Source organism: Liolophura sinensis, chromosome 11 (genome assembly GCF_032854445.1).
Source record: "Liolophura sinensis isolate JHLJ2023 chromosome 11, CUHK_Ljap_v2, whole genome shotgun sequence".
Taxonomy (NCBI): Eukaryota; Metazoa; Mollusca; class Polyplacophora; order Chitonida; family Chitonidae; genus Liolophura; species Liolophura sinensis.
In genome coordinates this window covers 21829229-21853211 of record NC_088305.1, presented here as the reverse complement: position 1 = coordinate 21853211, position 23983 = coordinate 21829229, and the positions used below count along the sequence as shown (strand labels likewise).

General features: G+C 39.4%; 4 protein-coding genes across 4 annotated transcripts; 2 read left to right on the top strand and 2 right to left on the bottom strand.

The window, feature by feature from the left end:
* Nucleotides 1-4146: 4146 nt before the first annotated feature.
* LOC135478031 (uncharacterized) lies at nt 4147-5901 on the bottom strand. The gene is made up of 3 exons (XM_064758291.1): nt 5292-5901; nt 5044-5173; nt 4147-4919 (listed from the first exon to the last, which is right to left on the bottom strand). Exons 1-3 carry the CDS (start codon nt 5862-5864, stop codon nt 4765-4767), a joined length of 858 nt encoding a protein of 285 aa, XP_064614361.1. The 5' UTR covers nt 5865-5901; the 3' UTR covers nt 4147-4764.
* A 456-nt stretch (nt 5902-6357) lies between these two features.
* LOC135478188 (uncharacterized) lies at nt 6358-8316 on the bottom strand. The gene is made up of 2 exons (XM_064758460.1): nt 8278-8316; nt 6358-7688 (listed from the first exon to the last, which is right to left on the bottom strand). The coding sequence occupies exon 2, from the start codon at nt 7684-7686 to the stop codon at nt 6358-6360; it is 1329 nt and encodes a 442-aa protein (XP_064614530.1). The 5' UTR covers nt 7687-7688; nt 8278-8316.
* A 9324-nt stretch (nt 8317-17640) lies between these two features.
* On the top strand, nt 17641-20494 carry LOC135478187 (uncharacterized). Its single transcript, XM_064758459.1, has 6 exons — nt 17641-18070; nt 18575-18771; nt 19012-19501; nt 19638-19889; nt 20068-20251; nt 20430-20494. Exons 2-6 carry the CDS (start codon nt 18683-18685, stop codon nt 20492-20494), a joined length of 1080 nt encoding a protein of 359 aa, XP_064614529.1. The 5' UTR covers nt 17641-18070; nt 18575-18682.
* Nucleotides 20495-20514: 20 nt separating this feature from the next.
* On the top strand, nt 20515-22689 carry LOC135477701 (uncharacterized). The gene is made up of 4 exons (XM_064757893.1): nt 20515-20677; nt 20968-21139; nt 21375-21526; nt 22225-22689. The coding sequence occupies exons 1-4, from the start codon at nt 20551-20553 to the stop codon at nt 22422-22424; spliced, it is 651 nt and encodes a 216-aa protein (XP_064613963.1). The 5' UTR covers nt 20515-20550; the 3' UTR covers nt 22425-22689.
* The last annotated feature ends 1294 nt before the right edge of the window (nt 22690-23983 follow it).

The following is a 23983-nucleotide window of genomic DNA, read 5'->3' as shown; positions in this document are numbered from 1 at the left end:
GTCTTCAGATTGTGACAACAGGATATCAGAGTGATGTCCCCTTGTTTTTTGACTCTGCCACTTTATGGCATGCCAGGGTCAATCCGGATATTTTAACCTTGGTAGTATATATGAAAATTACAAAAGAACAAAAGAACCACTCTAATGGATTATGATTCAAAGTGCTTTAGGTTGTCACTTAAAATGAAATTTTAAAAATACTGAAAATTTAAAAATAGGTTTCTCTAAACAAGATGAACTCCCATGTAAAAGGATAGGAAAGTACATGTAGCAAACATGTGAAGTACATGTAAACCTACAGCATATAGGAAAGGGATATCACTCAGAAGTTGTCACAAGTCAGGGAAACTCCTAATGAAACATCTCCATGCTGCATCAGTACACTAACATTGTAGTACATGTACCGCTAATTGAACAAGGCTTGAGGCCCAGAGTAAACTTAACTCCAGCCAGATGTACAGGCAATGGATCCAACAGAATAACATACGTGTATGAAGTTACGCCGAGAATCCATCAAAGATGAAATAATAAAATGTAACTATTGCAAATTTGTAAAAAGCCAATACTGCACCAATATTTACAGATACATGTATCAGATAAATATCAGAAAGATCACATGCCTGTACATATAATGTGTTATCGGTAAATAATAATTACACAACACCATTAGTCAAGTTTCAGAAATTTACTGTACCTTATTTTGGAGGTTCAAACAAGCGGTTACGACAATAAATGTCAAGAATAAATCACCCTTTCAGTTCATTTACTTTTTCGTCTATTTCAGTAATTAGAGTAGAAAGTTCTTCTCTCTTTTGTTTTGCCGTTCTGCGTAAACTATTTGACTTCGCTACGAATGTCAGCTGGCTGCAAGCTTCAGCTTTCTCAGAATATTTATCTGCTGATCTTTCAAGTTCTTCAATGTCTTTCTCAATGCGTCTTTTCTTAGCCTTTAACAATTCCAGTTCATCAAGAAATGCCTTTCTCTTTCTACCTGCATCTTGCTGTTCCTTCTCTCTTCTCTGATCTTCCAGATATGTCATGTACAGGGTTCATACACTCATTCACAGATGAAATTCCAGGAGTTTTCCAGGTGTGTCACAGTAATTTTCCAGGAGTGATAATTGTTCACTTTGGCCGAAGTCAAACCAAACCACATTTCAGTTAGTTGTCCGGAGTTATGCCTTCATCATCAAAAGGACTTCCACAGACCAGTTCAGTTTAAGAATGAAGGATTGTGAAATTCACTTATATAACAAAACACTGCTGTGCATAGAACAGTTTAGGGAGATTAACCCCTTATAAATTGGAGGTAAAAAATGATATTTATCTTCAACACTATTTGACCTGTCAGTCAAACACCAAATTACATTCTTTCAAGAAATCATTGCCTATCATTCCCTTCTCATTTGCACAATAATACTATGTAAGGGGAAGGCAGTAATGCCCCTGCATGGTAAACATATGTATGGTTTGACAACACATACCTTTTCTACCACCATTTCAAAAGAGGTGGATCTCCCTAACCTGTTGAATGATGTCACATTTCACAGAGCTCTCCAACCCAACCAATGCGCAAGTCTGAATTCTTAAACTGAACCGGTCTATTTCAAAACTTATAACAGCCAGGACCCAATCCAGGCATCAAAACGTTTTTGTGATCCCAAATCACAAAATTATAAACTGTGAAATTTTGATATCTACATTTGAATTTGAAGTCAAGTAGTGATAGTATATTTAACTGCCCTGGCTGTTTAGTATTTTTACAAGGGAGACAATCTCACAAGTTTATGATACTTTATTCATGCAACAATATTGTTTTGCATCATAAAAAGTAGGAGTACATGACAGAGACAGTCAAACTGATTTCCCTGATCATGACAAGATGTCCAACAGCAGTCACTTTTTTAACTCTTGCAGTCTCTCATCCAAGGTAGAAGCAATGGTGGCAAGTTCTTGTTTCTTCTGCTTCGCTGTTCTTCGCAAACTGTTGGACTTTGTAACAAAGTCCAACTGCCCTGTATCTTCTGCTTTTTCTGCAAATTTATCTGCAGATTGTGTCAAGGATTCAATGTCTCTTTCAATGCGCTTACGCTTTGTTTTCAGTTCATCTATTGTGTCCAGAACATGCTTTCTTTTGGCAAGTTTTTCTGCATTAAGTTTCTCTTCCCTCTTGGAATCTAAGTACAAGGAATACTTCTGTCTAGCAGAAGAACAGTACGTCAACATTTCCTTTGTTACTTCAATGTTTTTCAATCCGCCGATTCCCTTGAGGTGATCACACACAAGTCGTTCAGATACAACAGTTTGTTCAATCATGTTTTCTGTTTCAATCTGTCGGTTCACTGAGAAGCCTCTTTCGACCGTCGCTTGTCCATGCGACAGGAGAAGAAGGTTTTTCATAACATTCCACAAAGGTGCCATTCGCTGATTTAGGGCAACAGATTCAAACATCAGGGCATCTAGTCTACTCTCAGGTTTATGTGGGTCAAAGTTGGAAAATGTTGACATGTTACCAATAACAGTTGTTTCCAGAAATTCTTCAAACTGTAGGAGTACAGTGTCGCATGCAGATGCTCCTCCACGCATTTGGTTGGCGTCCAGTAATGTGGCCAACAGTTTTTTCATGTTAGTGATGCACACGGTTTTGTTTGTTGCCATTTGTCTTGGGTCCAAACAAGAAATTTGCAAAGTAAGGGGGTATTTAAGAGGAGATTTTTCAAGGAGCTTGCTAACAAGTTTGATAAGAAACCCTTTGCATTGCATGCGTAGCTCAAGGATCTCTCTGTCACTAACTTTAGGCCCAGAGGAAGAGCTCTTGATTTTCTTGAGCTCCTTTTCTGCCACAAACCCGAGATCAACATCAGTGTAGCTCTTGTGAAGATCTTTGTCTTCAAGATTGACCTTAACAAGTTTGTTTACCGTGCTTATGTCCACATCTTCTTTGAGGAACCTTTTCATTAAAGATCGTATCAGACGAAACAAATCCTCAGCCAGGAATGGTAGCATTGGTTTGTCAGTTTGGTATTGTGTCAAAAATGGCTGAATAGTTTTGGCAATAGACAAAAATGACAAAAGTTTTACAACAATAATCTTGTCTTTGGTTGCATCTGATACAGTCTTGTATGAAACTGTCTTTGGGTTGTCACAATGTCCTTTATTAACCTGTTTCACATACTTCTGAATGTTAAGCCATATGGAGAGTGCTCGTTCAACCACAGGAACATTCTCCACCCATCTGTGGGGGCAAAATTTCATTGGGAAAGTGGTTGATTCTGTACATTTAATGAAATCTTCCCTTCGTGCAGGCGTGTCCTTGAATAACGTGTAAAGGCCTCTCAACACATCCTGAATCTGCCAACAAGATGCACTTGCACCATCCTTAAATGCTCCATGTACGATATGAAGCTCACAGCTCCCAACATTCAGAAGAAAGTGGTCATAAGTGGAAGAGATCTTGGTTTGGAACATGCGATGAAATTTCCAGTTGACAGAAGGTCCATCCATGGACAGCTGTAGAAGTCTTCTCATATTGAGCCCGTCCGTGCCAGTTTCAAAGTGTTCGATCATGTCCTCAGCTGTGGCATGTCCCATGAATAGAGAGGTGAAGTAATGGGTGCCAACCTGAAAAGAGAAAAGGATTAAACTTAAATAAATCATCATATATCAAAAGATTTATTTTCGTATCATGATGAGCAACACATGCAAGGCTAGCACCAAATACTAAAGCTGTCCCATGTGCTCAAACAATGATAATGTAACTGGTTCAATTGTGTTAATACATTTAATTAAAAATACACATGCAAAGCGAGGCAAAAGTCAGCTTTTATTTTCTTTCTTGATTTTGAGCCATTGATAGTTAATATCTTATTTTTCATGACCTGTTCAACAAAAAACAAATAAGCTAGATACGATTATTATTGAGTATTAATCATGAATTTTGGCCTAAAATACATATAAGGGTGGATTTTTCAATACGGGCACATATTGAGTGTTGAAAGTCACAGACCAAAGAGGTTGTAGAAAACTCACCTAACCTTCCATGCTGGTCATAGGGGTCATGTTCTATATAGCCAGCATAGCAGCAGAGCTGATTGTCCTCCACAAATTTTTTTATGGGGGTTTGAAATATTTAAGCCTCTCCACTCCGTTACCTTTTCATTACATTACCTAATTTTGTGATGTTGCCACACTTAACAGTGCCAATATTTTGTGCTTTTGAAGTTTATGATAATTTCGCCTGTATTAAGATTGGATGACAACTAGCAAATGGAATTTAAAGTTTACTAGAAGGACAATAATAAATTTTATTGAAGAACTGGTAACGGAGTGGAACATTTGGTAACGGAGTGGAACATTTTGTAACGGAGTAGAGTGTACCAATGTTAATCATGACACAAGTATAATTTTAGAGTTCTGATTTTTTATTAACTTTTAATACAGTGAACAAAGAAGTCAATGAGTCAATACATTCAATGAACAACTTAAACTCAGAAACAGTTCAACTAACATACAGGTATTTGAAGTCTGGCTTACCTGCAATAAGTAAACATAAAATGTGAATACCTGTAATGAACATTTTATAACATTAACACTATCAAAATTAAAATTTAAAAAAAATCAACAGAATGACACCTGGTCAAAAGAACTGCCTTTCTCTGGAGTTGACAATTCAATTGCACTGACATAAAATCAGCTCAATTTCGAGTTCCATTTACTGAATCTTAATGTAGCAAACAAGATTCACGATTCACAGCTGCCGACTATTCACTTTGTGTACTTTTTTATTGTCTCTAAGTCATTCTTCGTGAATATAACATGACCTCTTCTGTCCATGTCGGGCACGTGGAGTGGCTCAAGAAGGTCTTCTCGTGGCTGCCATGAAGATGACGAAAACCCGCTCATCCAGTCATGATAGGATCCTGTTGATTAAAAGAATAAAATATGATGCTAAATTGATAAGAGTACAGACTTTTAAAATTTCTAAGAGACTTGAAATCATGTTACAAATTGTTATTTCATGTGTTTAGAATCAAACAAGCTTACCTGTTGTTGTTCGTTTCAAATACTTCATTTCAAAGCAATCACCTTCTACCGATATCACCGTCCCGGGGTAATATTTTTCTCCACACCTTACAACAGCGTAACATCCAATCTTAGGCCAAGAGTTGTCATGCTGAAAATAAAGATAAAGTAATTTATAATGTATGGGAATACCTTGTTGATAATTCTAGTTCTACTAACAGAAAATATGATAAATTTAGGTTAGTAACAGGAGTCTCTGAAGCTCTTACCTTTGGATCAGACTTGTTACTGTTGGTGTCTTGGGTATCATCATCAGGATGGATCACCAGGGCCTCTGCTTGCTGGATGCTGGGTTGCTTTAAGATTTGGCCAACCTCACATCCTAGTTTGGGGATATGTTGATCATAGTTAGACTGCAGTACATCATGTTCCACTGGAGAGTAGCAATCACACTGTGGTCCACAGTAGCAGCTTACGTCTCTTGTAAGGATGATACCAGGCCTCTGTGAATAGATCTGGTGTACTTTCATCACTCCCCTGACTGCTGGTACCGCTGTTGACACATGTATCTGCACATCTTCAGGAATCAGACATAATTTGATGCTTGTCTTATCTTCCAGATGTTTTACCAAGCTCTCTGCATCATGAATGTCTGTGCCAGTCATGGTCACCTCATCTGCCAGGCGTTTGATGGTTGCTCCCACTCCATCACAGGCTCCTTTCCCGTGTCCTGCTTCGCTAAAGTTCCACCAAATTTCTTTGAAACCCATGTGGAAGGGTATGTTGCACAGCAGGTGGAGATTGTGTCTACCCCTGTATTGGGTTACAGGGCCATCGCTCATGAAGTGCAGTTTAGTTACTGTCGGATGGTTCTCCCTCAGGAATCGCAGAATCGGTATCAAATGGCACCAGACCATTGCTGGTGTATGGCTATTGTTGTCACTCAAGCTACAGAATGGGAGTGTGGTTGTTGTTGCCTCACCACCTATGTAGGCTACACCTGTGTGTAGTGTTATTTGCGAATTGGATGCACCATAATGGGCCGACTGGATCTGACGCAGGCTTTTCATCGTCCAATTTTCAGCAAAATCTATGTGAAGTAGGACCTCGTCCCCTCCTAACTGACTTTTGTTCACTCTGCACACCTCAAATTGGTGCAAGATGTTGTAAACATGGGTACTGAACTTCTGAATCTGCTTATTGTATTCTTCTTTCATCTCAGCGACAGTTCCTTCAACTTTCTCCTTGATTGTCTTCTTTGTTGTTTTTAGCTCTCCCTCTCTGTCCTTGTATGTGTGGTCTGCTGATTTCCACTGCCACCACCAGGTCTGGCTTTCATCCTGGCCTGTACTTTGTCTGATTGAAAACAACCTCAGCATGCTTGCACTTTGCACAGTCCCTGTACATACATCCCTTGTTGTCTCTGCTGCAGACAATCTGGTTTATTGTCTCGTCAGCGGACCCTTCGGCTAAATACCCCAAGTTTTTTAGCTTGTTATGCAAGAGGTGGACATTCTCATGTACTTTACAGAGGCATGTTTCCCTGTCAGCGAATTTAGGTTTCACTACCCAGAACGGCTTCAGTTTCCAGAATTGGCTGAAAGACACTGGTCTCACGGGATGTAGATGCACATACTTTCTATAAGTGCTTCTCAACGATTCCAAAAGGAAACGCTTCTGCTTCTTAACTTTGTTGCGTGTGATGACTTGCTTTTTACCAGCAGCACACCAACTGACATCATCCCTTTCAAAGAACTTTTGAATCTTTTGTTTTACAGCATCTGTGACACAGTTGCGTTTCTTAGCTCTCTCATAAACTAGCAGATTTTCATTTCTTTGCTTAGCATTTGTCTTCAGCAGCTTTTTGGACAAGAGACCAGTGTTCTGTGCTTTGGTCAGCAATCGATATTTTGACAAGATGTTTCCAAAACCAAAAAGCTTTGCGAAGAGTTGTGCCCGCTTCGGATTTTTTTCACAGGTGTCTTTGCCCTGTTTTATTTGTTGAGTGAGAGCATAATGGAAAATCAGTTCCTTTCTTATAAAGCCCTGTCCAGCATTTATCGTTTGTCGAGCCCTCTTCCGTGGTGAAGCATAATGGGTAGCACATACATCGCCTTCCTTGCAGTTCTGTCCAAATGGGACTTTGATTTTCAGTTTTGTCCGAGAGAGCTGTTTGCGTAATTTCTGGTTTTTCCGCTTTTCATTCTCAAGCTTTTCTGTTAACTTTCTATTAATCCTATAACAGGCCGTGCGGTCCCTACGAACATTCTTCCGACCTCTCTTTTTCTGTGACGAAGTGGGATTCGCGGAGGTACCTGGTTGGGGTTCAGGCTGTCGCTGTGGCTCTTGCTGTGGCAGATTATGAGGTGGACTTGTCGGTGGAGTTCCAGTCAACACTGCTGCTTCTTGTTTTTCCAACCAAGCCAAATGATCTTTTTCAGCCCTGCGTTTATGATAGGCTATCCTCCATTTTCTCCGCGTGGCTCTAACCTCCCGTTTGGTCATATCTGCTACGTATTTTACTTTCTTCTTTTCCCTTCTAGCTTTCCACCTTAATCTCTCCTTCTCCTTGGCTGCTTCCCTCTTTTCTGGGTCTGCATTTATACGATTCCTATAAGCCCTCTGCTTTTCTGCTGATGTCATTTGTTTCTTCTTGGGAGGCATGGCTAAAGAAGAAGTGGAATAAAAAGACAGAGAATAAAAAATGCTCAGTTCATAGCAATCAGGGATCACAAGATTTTATGAAATTTATGAAATCAAATATGTTTGGCTGATTTCTGTTCAGAAAAAGTTGAAAAAATCCAAGGAGTTTAATTGTTTTCCACTGGTTAAGGTCGTTGTTGTTGTTGTTGTAAAACGAATCTGTTGGACCACAAAAATGCGTAAATCCACGAATTCGCGGAAAAATCACATCCCTGATTCAAGTACCAATCATCTAATGGCTAGTGTACATTATTATTTCTTGAATGACACCTCATTCTACCAGTCAGATGATAGAATTGGCGAAAATTTCCACTCCGTTACCAATCACTCCACCCCGTTACCATATTTGAGTAAAGGAGTAGAGTAACGGAGTGGAATGGTAAACCTGAAAGTGGGTCACAGCCATAACACAATGAGGTACAGCTCAAAGGTTCCTGTTGCAATCTTTCAAGTCCTCCATTGCCTTTTTAAAAATTTACTTCAAAAAGTTGTTCTCTGGTTTCCATGGATATGAATGCTGGTAACGGAGTGGAAAGAAAAAAGCATACTCACCTGATTTCTCAACTATTTCAGCAAAATCTGGACTTGAGTGTGGACTTGCTCCACATGCTCCATTGTTTTATCTATGGGGGTTACACAAGATACATTTTAGCAGGGGCTAACTTGTTGCCTCCCCTTTCAGTTCATAGATGGAGACACTGATCAGTGTGGTAACGGAGTGGAGCCAGTTTTTTGTGACAGCAACAAAATTAATTTTTTTTCACAATTTGGGGCATGGAGAGATATTTAAGCTTTTGAATATCAATTCCACTGTGATATTGAATAATAAAAATGTTTCAATGCCTTGTTAGCATTGAATTTAGCATGCAAAAGAAACCTTGCAATGGGGCGACCCAGAGTTGTGACACAGTGAAAAGGGCCCATTTCCATCATTCAAACCTGAATTACAAAAAAATAGAGAGCCCACAGAACTGGGATTTTTATGCTTTATTAAGCTATCTACCAATATTATTTCTGCAGATAAAGTTTTCCTATATCCTCCTCAGACCCAGGACATGTTTTTCTTGGAAAATTCGCATGCTACCTGCTATGAACACTTCTTTTAGACTATTTTGCGCAAACATGGTGTCTGTTTAACAACTCCACCTCCAACTAACTTCTCTTAACGTCCTCATTTGTGGACATTGGGTTCCAGCCTTTTATAATGGAATTCAATGTCCACGTACGTGGACATCAACTAAAGAACTAAAGCAAACACATTTTACGCTTAAAAGCTTTTAATAGTCATGTAACTTAGACAACTTTGACAGTATTTGCTCAGTACTCTTGTAAGAATATGCATCTGGATTTTTTTCAAAAGTATTTAAACTGAAACAAACTCTTTGAAAGTGTCACATGAAACGAACTATCTGTTATTAGTAACCGGTTTTGTTTTCATACGGAACGCCCAGAAGCCCGATTTAGACATTACTAGTCCTGTGAACTATTTGTGGAAGTTTTCAAAGCAGCCTTGAATGCAAAGGAAAACTTGACACGATGTGCACATTATACGGCTTTTACCACGCTTGCATTCAGGATTGCGACATCTCGCCGCATTCTTTAAGTCAATGAACCTTGGCATGTGAAGCGCTTGAGATTTGCGTGCAGCCTCTGGTGGCAGGGCAATCCGCTTTCGGGGAGGTCCATCTTCCGGATCAGCATTTGTATTTCCCTGGGGATACAGTAAATGTTCACTGACAGCAAGGCGGAAGTCTAAGAACTCCCTGAGATGCTTAGTTGTGGTGCCTTTTTCCAGAAGATCCTCTCGCTCTTGAAGCCAAGCATTTACCAATGACATGTCAGTCATGTGCAACACAGTTCGCACAGTCCATTTCTTGGTGCCAGCATTGATGCGGTAATACGAGATCATCCGGTCACTGAGATCGACGCCACCCATTTTGTCGTATATTCCTTTATAATTGACGGTCGTGGTACATTGATGTATGCTTTATCATCCTTGGACCACCTTCTACAAGTGTTGGTTGGATCAGCGCCAAATTCACTGGACATACATAGCACAGTTTTATTATCGTACCACTGAATAATGCATGCTTTGTTGTCCTCCCGAACAATTTCATTAATTGACCCTCTGCCTTGTCGTTTCAGATCAGTGTCATTTTTCAGGCAATTTTTGGCATTACGTGGTACCAGGTTTTTCGTAATTGTCCCAGTAACAGTTATTCCCTTGTCCAGTAAACAATCCAAAAGTGGCATGCTGGTGAAATATCTGTCAACAAAGACTGATGTATTGGGGTTGATGGTTTGTGTAAGTCTAAGGACTGCAAGCCCTCCCAGTGATAAAGTGGATGTGTCAGCGTCGGGAAAAAACCTTTTTCCCTGAAATATTTCGAAGTCCAACACCATCCCGGATGGTGCTGCCAGAACAAAATTTTTCAAGCCAGTTGGATATGGTTTCCCACGAATGTGCTGCCTTATGCCTACATGGCCAGTGAATGGTATCATCTGTTCATCGACACACACATTCTGAGGCCTGGGGAGTGTTTGGCAAGTTTGTTTGATTTTATCCAGAAATGGACGAACTTTCCATAATTTGTCACGCTGTTTCTCGTTTTCTGCAACATTGATGTCTACAACTACCTTCAGATTAGAGCGTATTTTGAAAAAGCGATTTCTGCTCATCGCCTGTTTAATTGCCAGTACGCCTGTGCTGGTGGCCCAATACATTCGAATTCGAGGATATTTCAAGCACCCCATCATAATATTAATGCCGAAAAATTTCGCCATCTCCTCAGCAGTCACATCTAAAGACCTTCCGTGTTCAAAACTGCTGTTTGATTAGTTGCTTCTGCCATCATTTCATACAGTTCATTGTCTATGTACTGAACAAAGTAGTCTTTAGGGGCCCAATCGTCCCGTCGATCTGTACCGGACTGCTGGTCACTTTGTGCATCTTGTGTGACTTTCTGAGGTTGAAATTTATCATTTGTCCATTTTAAATCCAGTGTTACGTGCCGGAGCATTACTTCTACCGCGTCCGCCAACTCCACGTCTGCTTCGTGGGCGACCTCTAGTCGGCGGTCCTCTACTAGTAGAGGGAACTGGCTCTGCCTCCCCATCATCCATTGCCAGGCTTTCGTCCGATTCAGAACTGCTCTCAGCTGCAAGGTCGTCCTCATTTGCCTCAAAATCTGGATCCCCATCTGTATCCTCATACATTTCATCATCAACTTCTCCATCTGATAAGTCAATATCTGAGTTATCGAGAAGGTCTAAGACCTCTTCTGTAGTCATGCGCTGACGTGCATCTAAAAATCAGAGAAATCAATGTATTATTAAAGCACGAGTATAGCTCAGTCATTCGCTTTTCAATGTAGCATAAGTATGAATTGAATCCCAATGTCCCCAGATGTGGACTAAAATATACTTTATTGGAACCCAATGTCCACAGAGGTGGACACTTTCTTGGCCTTGCTCGAAACGGCTAATAAAAATTCCTTCATTCAAATAACTATGTAGAATTAAACTGTGCTACATAACAAATCAAAAGGCATTATCACTCATCTTTAAAAAAATCAAAGGGTGTGGTAAATCTTGGCTTACTTTTTGCAGTTTGTGTGTCACCACTTCCTCTGGAATCCGCCATTTATTTTCTCTCCTCCACACAGAAGAGTTCCGAAGGATGGTCCTGTGCACTTGGTTGACCTAGGTTGTTTGTCCACAGAAATGGCCATTGGGTTTCAAGCACAGAAATGATAAACCATAAAAATTTAGGGAACCAAATATTGTATGTCCACATATGTGGACGAAGGGCCTGAGGAGGATATGATACACTCAAATTCAATCACCTCTTATAAATACACTCTTCACTAATTTTCTCTAAACAGGTATTTACTAGCACAATGGGCTGTATTTTAACAGATAAAACTGAAATAATAAAATAGTATGCATACCTTGACTGGATGATGATGGATTTGACACCACGTGGTAACGAAGCCAACTTGAGCAGACGGCAGGAAATGGAAAGGAAGTTGTCAGCCAATCAAAACATCTAACATTTGTTGTCACACACAGCGCCCCCATAAGTCATTGTAAGGGAAGCAACTTAGCCATGTTATGATTTTATAAAATTGTTCATGGTTACCTCCCCTTATGGGCGTATCATATATGATACGACGGGCACTAGAGGGTTAAAACATTCCAGGACATTCCAAAACGGCCATGGTCCGTTTTCCACACACTACTATATTCTGAAATTCACCTTTTCATGATTTCAGTGAATCCAAAAAAAAATTAATAATAATAAGCCTACACCGCAGGTCCTATCGGACGGTTAATAAGTCATAGGGACCTTTAGCCAATACTGGCATAGTTATGCAATAAAAGTACATGTATTTGATTTGATTTGATTTGTAATTTGTTTCTCTAAAAACACTGCGGTAACACTGCCCATGTGCTATCACTAAATAGAAAGTACACAGTCACATTAATACACGCATACGTGGGGTTCATAGGGAGTGAAATAGCCTACCTGTCGTCGATGACGAGGACCTTCCAAAATACTCGGTAATATTGGTGTTCGAACGGTGATGTTCCTTCAGCGCTTGGAGCAACTGCATGTGCTTGGTTCCCTTTGAGTGGCTCTTAACCGCACTTTCACCCATATTTCCAATGTCAAAGCTTTTCTTGCAAAGCGAACACCGTGCTCTGTGAGCGGAGTCTTTCTCCAGCAATCCTGATAACCTGGTTGGCTGAGCCAGGATAGATTAAAATAACAAAGACGTGACATTCTTTCGCCTCCCGCCAAATTCCACAAAACATGCCACATGAGGGCTGCGCGTGCGCATACAAAAGTCAACTTCCTCTAGGTCGATAGTTTCCGTCAATTTCCGCCTGACGGATGCGGCTTGTGTAGAGATTTGATTGGTGGGTGTTTTACTACGCTTTTACTCCACTGATTTTATGAATGAAGTGACCTATATACTGCGAGTGTTGACACAAACAACAGCCTATTCCTTCCATTGGCTCGTGGACAAAGCATTAGAAATTTTTTTAGCACCAAGAATAACGAAATTCTAGGACATTCCAGGACAATGGCTGATTATCCAGGACATTCAAGTACTGGAAAATACATTTTTAATTTTCCAGGACTTTCCAGGACATTCAGGACTGTGCGAACCCTGCCACAGGTCTTTGTGTTACAATGCACAAAACATTGCCGGAAGTTACATCAGCAGTTAAAAGCAGATCTGAGTTAGCTGATACGGGATAGGATAAGATTCCCAAATGCTCTATGGATAGCTTCGCTCCGTTTATCAATTCTGGTTCAGTGTCGCTTAGAAGCGACATGTCTTGTGCTACCCCTATAAAGATATTAAGGGATACTGGGGCATCTCAGTCTCTGTTGATGAATACTCTGCCCTTTTCTGAAGAGTCATACTCTGGGGTTCGTGCCCTTATTAGAGGTGTAGAGTCTAGTGACTTTGTCAGGGTTCCCCTTCATGATATTTATTTGTCATCAGATTTGATATCTGGACCTGTCAGGGTAGGCATTAAGTCTTCATTACCTTTTGAGGGTATTCATTTGTTGTTGGGAAATGACTTAGCGCATGATAAGGTTACTGTTGATTCCTTAATGGTGATAAGCCTTCTCTGAATTCAGTCACAGAGCCAGTTGAAAGCGAGATAGCGGGTTTATATCCGTCCTGTGTTGTTACAAGAGCTATGTCTAGAAAAGTCAGTACAGACCAGGGTAATACTGTTGATTTGAGCGAGACTTTTCTCAACAACATGTTGGATGGAGATTCTTCCAAATTAGACAGCCAGCAGGAAGTAGATACTAATTTTGTTAGTGGTGATCAGCCATTTTGTAGGACTGAGTTGATTGCTGAACAACACAGTGATCCAAGTATTTCTTGCGTGTTTAATGATGCAGCTAAAGATGGTGAATCTTTACCTGACCCATGCTACTACTATGTCAAGTCTGCATATTGATGCGGCAGTGAGGCCTCCCGATGTTTCGTTGGAGGATGAATGGGCAGTTAAGCATCAGGTAGTTGTGCCCAAGTCTTATCGTAAAGAAATACTGACCATGGCGCATGAAACGCCGTTAGCAGGTCATTTAAGTGTTAATAAGACCTATCATAAGATTCTCAGTTATTTTTATTGGCAGGAATAAGGAAAGATGTTACTGAATTTTGCAGGTCTTGTCATGCATGTCAGTTAGTGGGAAACCTAATCAGACAATCCCCAAGGCAGCCTTGAGACCTATTCCTGCAATTGGTGAGCCATTCAGTAGAATCTTAATAGATTGTGTTGGTCCCCTACCTAAGACAAAGTCTGGAAATCAGTATATGTTAACTATAATGTGTACTTCAACTCGTTTCCCTGAGGCAATTCTATTAAGGAATATTACTGCCAAGACTGTAATTAAGGCTTTAGTTAAGTTCTTCACCATGTTGGTCTGCCTAAGTCAGTACAGTCAGACCAGGGTTCAAATGAATGAATGAATGATTATGGCTTTACCGCCACATCGGCAATATTTCAGCCATATCGTGGCGACAAACATGTTTAAAACCAGGAATCAGTATATGGTTTTCAAGACTGAAGTATGAACATACAAAACAAATGAAAAATGACAGACATGTTTAAAACTAGGTAAAACAATCAAAGCTCTTTAAAAACTTGAAAAACCACAAAGCTTTTGAAATTTAATATGTATATATGAACTAGAAATATGTATGTGAAATAAAATGAAATTATATCTTATGATATAATCCAATATGTTTTAAGTAATTAATGACAGTATCGCCAGCGACACTGTCAAATAAATCAAATATAGAGCTGACTGTGTAGAATCTTTGCCTAATATGAGCAAAGTCCACACAGTCAACGAGAATATGTTTCATGCCGTACTGGGCATTACAACCAACACACTCAGGAGCACTGCTCCCATCTAGGATAAAATTGTGTGTTAGACGAGAATGCCCAATACGGCACCTTGTTAGAACTACTTGGTCCCTACGAGACCTATTAAGAGTATAAGAATTATTGCCAATGACAGGATGAATAGCATGCAGTTTGTTGTGGATCTGCAAATCCCATTCATCCTGCCAAAGGCGACGAATATATTTAAGAATATGATATCTAAAATCAATGTAACAAATTTTCATCTTCGATATGGGTTTATTAAGGGCAGCTTTCGCCTCCCTGTCCACGACTGTGTTTCCATGGATACCAATGTGACTTGGTATCCAACAGAATACAATATTTTTACCTCTTTTAATTAGATTTTTATGTACGGCTAATATCTGGAAGGATTTTTAAATTTATTATTCTGAATTGCCAAAAGGCAAGAGAGCGAGTCCGTGCAGATCACAGCCCTCTGGGCATGCCCAGCAGAAACATATGACAAAGCCAGAAGTATAGCTCTGGCCTCTGCAGAAAAGATTGAAGATGAGGATGGAAGACGAAGAGAAGTGACCCGCTGTTCTAAGACAGCCGCAGCCGCAACCTTCTCCCCATCCTTCCACCCGTCAGTATATATAAATTTATAATCTGGATAATTAGCCTTTATCTCAGAAAAACTTTGCTGAATTATTAGAGGATTCGTATTTCTTTTGTTATGTTTACGTAGATCAAATATCAATTTAGGTTGTGGGAGAAGCCAGGGAGAGGAGTCCGGAAAAGAAACCGGAGCTATATTCTCAAGCTCGATGCCAGCTCCCACAACGTGGTCCCGAACACGAAGACCGAACGAAGGGATCTTATTAGGACATTTGTTATATTTGTCTACATATAACGGATTGAAAACACAGTCGTAGGCAGGGTTTGTTGGGTGTGCTTTAAGCTTTGTAGTATATTGAAGGCATAGTTTTATACGCCTGAGATGTAAAGAAGGCTCATTAGCTTCGACGTATAAACTTTCTACTGGTGAGGTTCTAAATGCACCAAGGCTGAGCCTCAAACCTTGGTGATGGACGGGATCCAACATTTTAAGATAGGATTTCTTTGCAGAACCATAAATGATGGACCCATAGTCCAATTTAGACCTCACCAGAGAACGATATAAATTAAGTAAAACTGATCGGTCAGCACCCCAATCGGTGCTAGACACGACCTTAATTATATCGAGAGCCTTTGTACATTTAGCTTTAAGCATTTTTATATGAGGTATAAAGGATAATTTTTTATCAAATATAACCCCTAAAAATTTATTTTCCAACAATCTTCACTGGTTCTCCACAAAATTTAAGCTCAGGGTCTAGATGAAGTTTCCGTTTATTACAGAAATGCATACCGACGGTTTTAGATGTAGAAATTCTAAAACCGTTGGCAACTGCCCATTTCTCAATCTTGTTGAGACAAAGCTGCAGTTGCCGCTCGATGTTATTCATATTTTTAGCACGGTAGCATATGAGGAAATCATCTACGTATAAAGAACCCTCAGTTCCAGATGTCAACGTTTTAGCTAAACTATTAATTTTTATGCTGAACAGTGTTGGCGAAAGAATACTGCCCTGGGGAACACCCATCTCCTGCTCATGCGAATCAGAAAGAGTGGGCCCCACCCGTACCTTAAACTGACGATCAGATAGAAATTCGGATATAAATGATGGTAAGCGGCCTTTAAGACCCATATCAGAAAGGTCCTTTAAAATACCATATTTCCATGTGGTGTCGTAGGCCTTTTCAAGGTCAAAAAATATCGACACCACATGTTCATTATTAATAAAACCGTCACGAATAAAAGTTTCCAAACGGACAAGGTGATCTAAAGTAGACAGACCTTGACGAAAACCACATTGTATATTAGATAGTAACTTGTTGGTTTCAAGAAACCAAACAAGCCTATTATTTACCATCCGTTCCATAGTCTTACAGACGCAGCTGGTAAGAGCTATGGGACGGTAATTATTTGGATCAGTATGATCCTTACCCGGTTTAGGGACCGGGATAATACACGCCTTCCTCCAAGTCCGCGGAAAATTACCAGTTTGCCAAATGTCATTAAGTAAATCTAAGAGAGTCTCAAGTGGCTCAGATGGTAAATGATTCAGAAGCTTATAATATATATTATCAGGGCCACACGCAGTATCGTGTGCCTTTTTAAGAAAAGTTTTAAGTTCCTCAATTGAAAAACGTCGATTATAATCTTCTAAATTCTTAGAAGAAAAAGGCAATTTAATTTTCTCCTTATGTATTTTAATACGTCGAAACTCAGAAGTGTAATTCTCAGAAGAAGATTTCTGAGATATTGTTTCAGCTAGTTTATTCGCTATTTCAGATGGCGATGTTAATAGGGTATCGCCATCTTTTAAATGCTGAATTTTGGCTTTGTTGTTTTTGCCCTTAAGCTTCTGAACCATGTTCCAGACCTTACGCATGGGTGTTTTTGACGTAATGCCTGAAACAAAGTTCCGCCAACAAGAACGTCTCTTAGATTTAATTAATCGGCGAGCCTTAGCTCCGAATATACGGACCTGGTTTAAATTATTATTATCAGGACAATGATTAAATCTGCGCTCGGCCTTTTTGCGATCCTTTATGGCTTTGCGACAGTCATCGTCGTACCAGGGTTTACTTTTGGATTTTGGATTTGTCGAGGTCTTAGGTATCGTTCTATCAGCTGCTGTTAAAGGAATACTGTCAAGAAAATAAATTATTTGTGCCTCCAAACTGTTTAAAAAGATCATATTGATAGTATTTGGGCCCCTGTAACCACAAACGGCCTGCTTGTAGTCGTTCTGATGCAACCGGCGACGAATACCGCTCGGCTGAATATGCATATTGTGAATTTCAAAGCGAGGCTGCTGAGCCCGTGACGTCACGGTAAGAAGACTCTGGCTCCATGCGTGCAGAAGTTCTATAATAGAAGGCTATAAATTATACTATATAAACACGCGACCAAAAGGCATTTATTTCGACCCAAATTTGCTGTTGTTTGAGAAATTTTTGAAAGGTAGTTATGCCTGTGATCTGTGCAGCTTACGGATGCAACAGTCAGCTTGTCAAGGGAGGTGGAATTTCTTTCTTTGCCTTTCCAAAAGATGCGACCACGAGGAAAGTCTGGCTTCATTATTGCAAGAGGGACTTCGATCTCAAGTACCACCACAAACTGTGCAGTAAGCATTTCTCCAAATGCATGTTTGATCGAGACCCAGAGTAGTTGGCGAGCCTGGGCTATGAAAATGCAGTAGCACGGCTAACAACAGGTGCTGTGCCGGACATTCCCCTGTCAATTGAGATATCGAGTCCTTTGTCTGAAGTACCGAAACAACAACAACAGTCTGTTCGACCTGTCAGCACACCCCACAGAAAAGCTTTCACAAAACGTAACAGGAAGAGGGTAGGTGTCAAAATGATTTCGCAAATATTGTAAAAAAACTGAATATTCCCAGTTAATTTTTTCAACAATAAAACTGTTGAAAACTACAGTAAAAGTCTCAGAGCAAAGTATAGAGTACATAATGATAATATATAGGCCTATATATAGCTATGTTGTCATGTAGTCCAGTTACTATTAAAAAGTAGTATACGGTGTTATTTTTAATTTATAATAATCCTGCGGCGTGTCTGCAAAGTTATATGTACTTTTGGTATGGTTTTTCAGTTTAGCCCTGTATAACTGCGACTGAAGATGTTAAATTATAAACAGTTTGTCACATCTTTACATTTTTTTTATAGAAACAATAGTATTCACCAGTTCACTTCTACCTAGTATTAAAGCTACCACAATGCTACCATATGTGGAATATTTTTTACTGTGGTTTAACATAATCAATAAGCATTAGTTCATAAAATTATTATTTTTTTATGTATATTGTATTTAAACACTTATTTCACTATTTAGGCACTGGATGAACTCCTGGAGGAATTCGAAAAAGACAAGGAAAATGCTGATCCTGAGACATCTGGAGAAAATAGCCATTTACCTTCTGAAGCTGAAAGCTTTCAAGTGATGACAGAGAAGGTTGTTATAGAAGCACCTGTAACTAGATCAGTGGCAACCCAAATTGGAAAGGCACCCTTGAAGACAATATCTAAGAGGTGACTATCTTTCATGACGTGTATACATACATAACATGATGTAAAACTTATTTTTGCTATTAGGCCAAAGATATATGTCAGTAAATAATGTGTCATTTAAGTTTGTCTTCTCTTGATAAAGTTTGTATGTTGATCTAGGTGCATTTTATTGTACCTGAACTGTATCACCTATGGCTGCAAAGATTCAAAACAAGTGCACACTGGAAATAATGATGTGATATTATTTACCTATTTCTATAGGACACGGCGGATTCAAGCAAAGCCACAAGTGCGAACAGTGGGGATCCAGTGTGATTTATTGAAAGGCAAACCGGTTGCAAAGCCACCTCTGAGAGAATGTGATGATGAAATGAGCGATGACGAAGATGAAGTTGATACCTTTCAAAATGATCCAGATTTTTTAGTGGAAAGTGACCCAGACGACAGCGGCAGTGAAAGTGATGACGAAACAGTTGCTTTCCCGCTTGGGGAAGTTGTAAGGCCCTCAGACGAAAAACAGTTCCTGGTGTCTGAGTCAGCTTTATGTGCTTTGCTGAAGACCTGTCAGAGGTGTGGAAGACACTGTGATACAGTGGTTCATCACTGCCAAGGCATGATGGTTTCTACCATGTCAACATGTTCTGCTGGTCATGTGTTGGAATGGAAGAGCCAGTCAACCCACAACAGCCTTCCTTGGGGAAACCTAACTACGGCTGCTGCCATATTTTTCAGTGGATCAAATGCTTCCAAGGTATGTGAAAGCAATATGTATTTGTTATATACCAATAGGAATGCAACACAGTATAGATATTGATGAGTACTAAGAATACACTCATATCATTCAATACCGGAAATAATTTATCATACATATTTCCATCTGCCTACAGGTTATTCGTCTCTTCGAGATACTAAAGCTTCAAACGTTCAGCAAACGGACATTTTTCCGGATCCAGAAATCTTACCTTGTCCCTTCTGTGGTGGAAGTTTGGAACTTTGAGAGAGAGCGAAATGTTGTGGAGAGACTTGGCAAGCAGCTGATCTTGGGAGGTGATGCCCGATGTGATTCCCCAGGATACAGTGCAAAGTATGGGTTTTATAGCCTCATGGACCTAGACTCCCAGACAGTTCTGGACATTCAGGTAATACAGGTAACCCCTCAAAGAATTCTAAATTTTTATCACTGTTTTTGTGTCTTTCGGATTACGGATGATTTTTCTGTTTCTAATTCTTACCTGTGATTGATAAAAGATTCATTCAATAAATACCTCCATTTCACACAAAGGTTTGAATGTATATTATTTTTCTTCTCTTCAACAGTGTAATGAAGTAAAAGGCTCAACGCATATGGAGCTTGAGGGCCTGAAGCGTGGGCTACTAAAGTTGAAAGCAGAAAGACTGAATATCAAGTCACTCATCACTGACAGACATGTCATGGTGAAAAAATTTATGAAAGGAGAAGAGGAGATTATTCACAACTTCGATGTACGGCATGTTGCAAAAGGTAAGACTGTCAGCTATGCCACTTATTGTGAGCGTTGATTGTACTTGCTCCTAATGTCAGGTACTAAGATTGACGGTAGGCATTAAACTATTAGAGTGAAACCTATTTGTTGTAAACAAGTCATTGTTGGTTGTCAAACAAGTCATTGTTGGTTAGATATTCTGTTTTACCTCCCCAGATGTATCGAAAAAGTTAGAGGGTTTGGCAAAGAAAAGGGGGCAGAGGCTATTAAGCCTTGGATAAAAAGTGTTTCAACACACCTATACTGGGCGGCGTCCACCTCTGCCAATGATGGCGAGATGAAGCTGGCAAAGTGGCAGTCGCTTACCCGCCATATCCGGAACATCCACACACACCCTAGTGAGAAGTATCCGGAGTGCAGACATGGCCCTTTAGAGGATAACCAAAGAAATTGGATGGAAGAAGGTACATGTCAGAACTGACATTCTTTAACTGCATACATTTTTATGTATTTCCATTGGTAGTTTTGGTATTGGTGTTTTGATGGTTTGGAATTATTTATCTACCCTTGAGTAATTTTATGGGATTTGTAATAGCGCAAAATGTCGGTTGTTGGAAATTGTTAAATTTCTAATTTAAAAGATAACATTTTTTTATGTCTGTAATCATTGTAGGTATGAATAATGTCAGTTAATGAACCTGTTTAAATATTTATCTGTAATGAATGTTTTGACTTATAAACATATTGTTTGCAGGATCCCGCCCATACAAGCTCCTATGTAGTGTCGTCACCAGCCCATTCCTAATGAAGGACATCGAGAAGTTGTCTCCATTCCATCAGACATATGGTCTCGAGGTGTACCACAATATTGTCAACCATTTTGCACCAAAGAGTACACACTTCTTCTTCCAATCCATGCTGGCCAGGTATGAGGTTTTCTTTGACTTTCAAAATGTGCAAAAATGTTAGGTGTGCAGGGCTTTATATTCCCCAGTAAATCACAGGGATTATGGCTGTCCGAAAATAAACCCACCATATCCTAAATAAAGACATAGTAAGAAAAACACAATCAGTAGGCTCACGATAAAATATCTCAACTAAAAAACATGAGACTCATTTTGTTAATGCTCGTAACTCACCTGTGAAATTTATGTTTTTCAGATTGTACTTAGCTGGACTACATTACAATGAGAACAGCAGGAAGCCACGTGACACGACATCAGATGGCAGAGTTCGTTGGCAGCTTTGCTATCCAAAAGCAAAGAAAGGTCTGGAGGCTGTAGTGAAGCCGATTAGCACTGGTCCGTCATTTGGTAAGTTTTGTGATATACATGTAACTAATGTAGACAGACAAGTACAGGTTTTCAGATTAGAATATTTACAAACAAATTGAACACTTATGTTGAGCAGTCAAAATGTGTGTATATCAATGACAGTATCGTAGATGTAACAAGTGTTCTTTGTTGACAACACAGGATATGAGATGATTAGTAATAAACTAAAATGTGTGATCATAAAATATAAAGGCAAGTACGGCTTTTTGGAATACTTTATTAAAACAATTCGGGTAACACAGCCTAACTAAGCAAAATACACAGTGTAATTGGTCCAACTGTGATTGACAAATGGTTTGCAATAGCTGGCGCTTGTTAACCCCACAGGAAGTCAGATGGTTATTAAAAGCTTACTACGTAGGGGGTCTGCGCAAGATAACCTACGAATTGTTTTTTGCCACTCATGGTTGTTATGAGACAGACTTGAGATGCTGCTATTGATTAATTTTAGAATTAAAAATTAAGTCATACATGTGAAAAAATCAGCAAAATAAAAAAGTAAAAGAATAGTTAACATAAGTAAAAAAAAAGAAATCTTTTTAGTCAGTGCTATTTTTAACAATTTGTCTGATGCAACCTTCTTATGGGAGTTTCTTGAGGAAATATTGAAAAACAGAATAAGCATGATCTGTTTAAATATATTAAAATATTTTTTTATATCCTTCTATGTATGGTAGGATACGTGGACTTGCTGATCCATAACCTCGTCCAGCGAAGAAAAGATCTACCATCCTACCAGGTTGCTTCAGAGGCTCTCAGTAGCTACCTGTCGGTACCTGCCCCTACTACGTCAGGATTCGTACCTGTGGACAAAGCTTGTCTTATAGAGAGACATAAATCACGATTTTCGAAGACAACAAACTCCAATGATGTATGAATCTACGGAAACTTGGGGTATTGAAATCCGCAGTACTCCTGGCTGGGGAAGGCTTCCCGAATCTTCTTTACGGCACACAATGGTATTGGCTTTCGGTTTCCTCTGCCTAGCTTGTGCCATATCCATCGTGTAAATCTCCTGTATGCGATAAACCTGTACAACCTGGATGAGAAAAGACACAAATATCTTACATGTTTGCAGATATAAAGCTAAAATTGTTTATTTATAGATCTATGTATATGTGGGGTGGAGAAGGGGTTGGTGCTATGAGACAATTGATATAGTTGGTAAAATAAACAGATCTGTTGTATTTTGTATACTTGATTATGCATGTATACAGGTCTGGTGTTAATATTTTCATCATTACCCTGTCTTGAGTTTTTTTTTTATTTTTATGTTTTTTTTTAGCAAAAGTTGCTCACTACTTTTCAATGCAAATAAACTGAGCTGATATCAAATTGTTAGCCCACACGGATACAGCAGTCATGGAATGAATGAATGAATGAATGATTATGGCTTAACGCCACATCGGCAATATTTCAGCCATACCGTGGCGAGAACAAGGTGAAAGCAAGAGACGGTTAAGGTTTTCGATATGACAATATGAACACCAAAAGTAAAACAAAAAGTACAGACGTGATTAAAATCGAATAAAAGAAAAATAAGATTTAAAACTCGAAAACCAGGGTTAGAGTACATGTATAAATATATATAACTGTTCATCTATAGATATCGATGACAATTAAAATTTATATTCTATGATATAGGCCAATGGCCTTCAAATAATTTATGACAACATCGCCAGCGATGCTGTCAAATAAATCATATATAGAGTTGACCGTGTAGAATCTCTGCCGAACATGGGCAAAGTCTACACAGTCAACCAGAATATGTTTGATGCCATATTGAGCATCACATCCAACACACTCGGGAGCACTGCTCCCATCCAAGATGAAATTGTGTGTCAGATGAGAATGTCCAATACGGCATCTGGTTAAAACGACTTGGTCTCTACGAGACATATTAAGTGTATATGAATTATAGCCAATGACCGGATGAATAGCATGCAGTTTATTATGGGCCTGCAAGTTCCATTCACCCTGCCAAAGGCAACGAATATATTTAAGAATATTGGACTTCATGTCAGTATAAGGGATTTTTATCTTGGATATGGGTTTATTTAGGGCAGCTTTCGCCTCCCTGTCTGCGACTGTGTTTCCATGGATACCAATATGACTTGGTATCCAGCAGAATATAATATCTTTACCTCTTCTAATTAATTTCCTATGTATAGCTAAAATTTGAAGGATCAAGGGATTTTTGAATTTATTATTCTGTATTGCCAATAAGCAAGACAACGAGTCAGTGCATATCATTGCCCTCTGGGCACACCCAGAAGAAACATATGATAAGGCCAAGAGTATAGCTCTGGCCTCGGCAGAGAATATTGAAGAAGAGGATGGAAGACGAAAGGAAGAGACCCGCTGCTCCATGACAGCCGCAGTCGCAACCCTGTCCCCATCCTTCGACCCGTCAGTATATATAAATTTATAATCCGT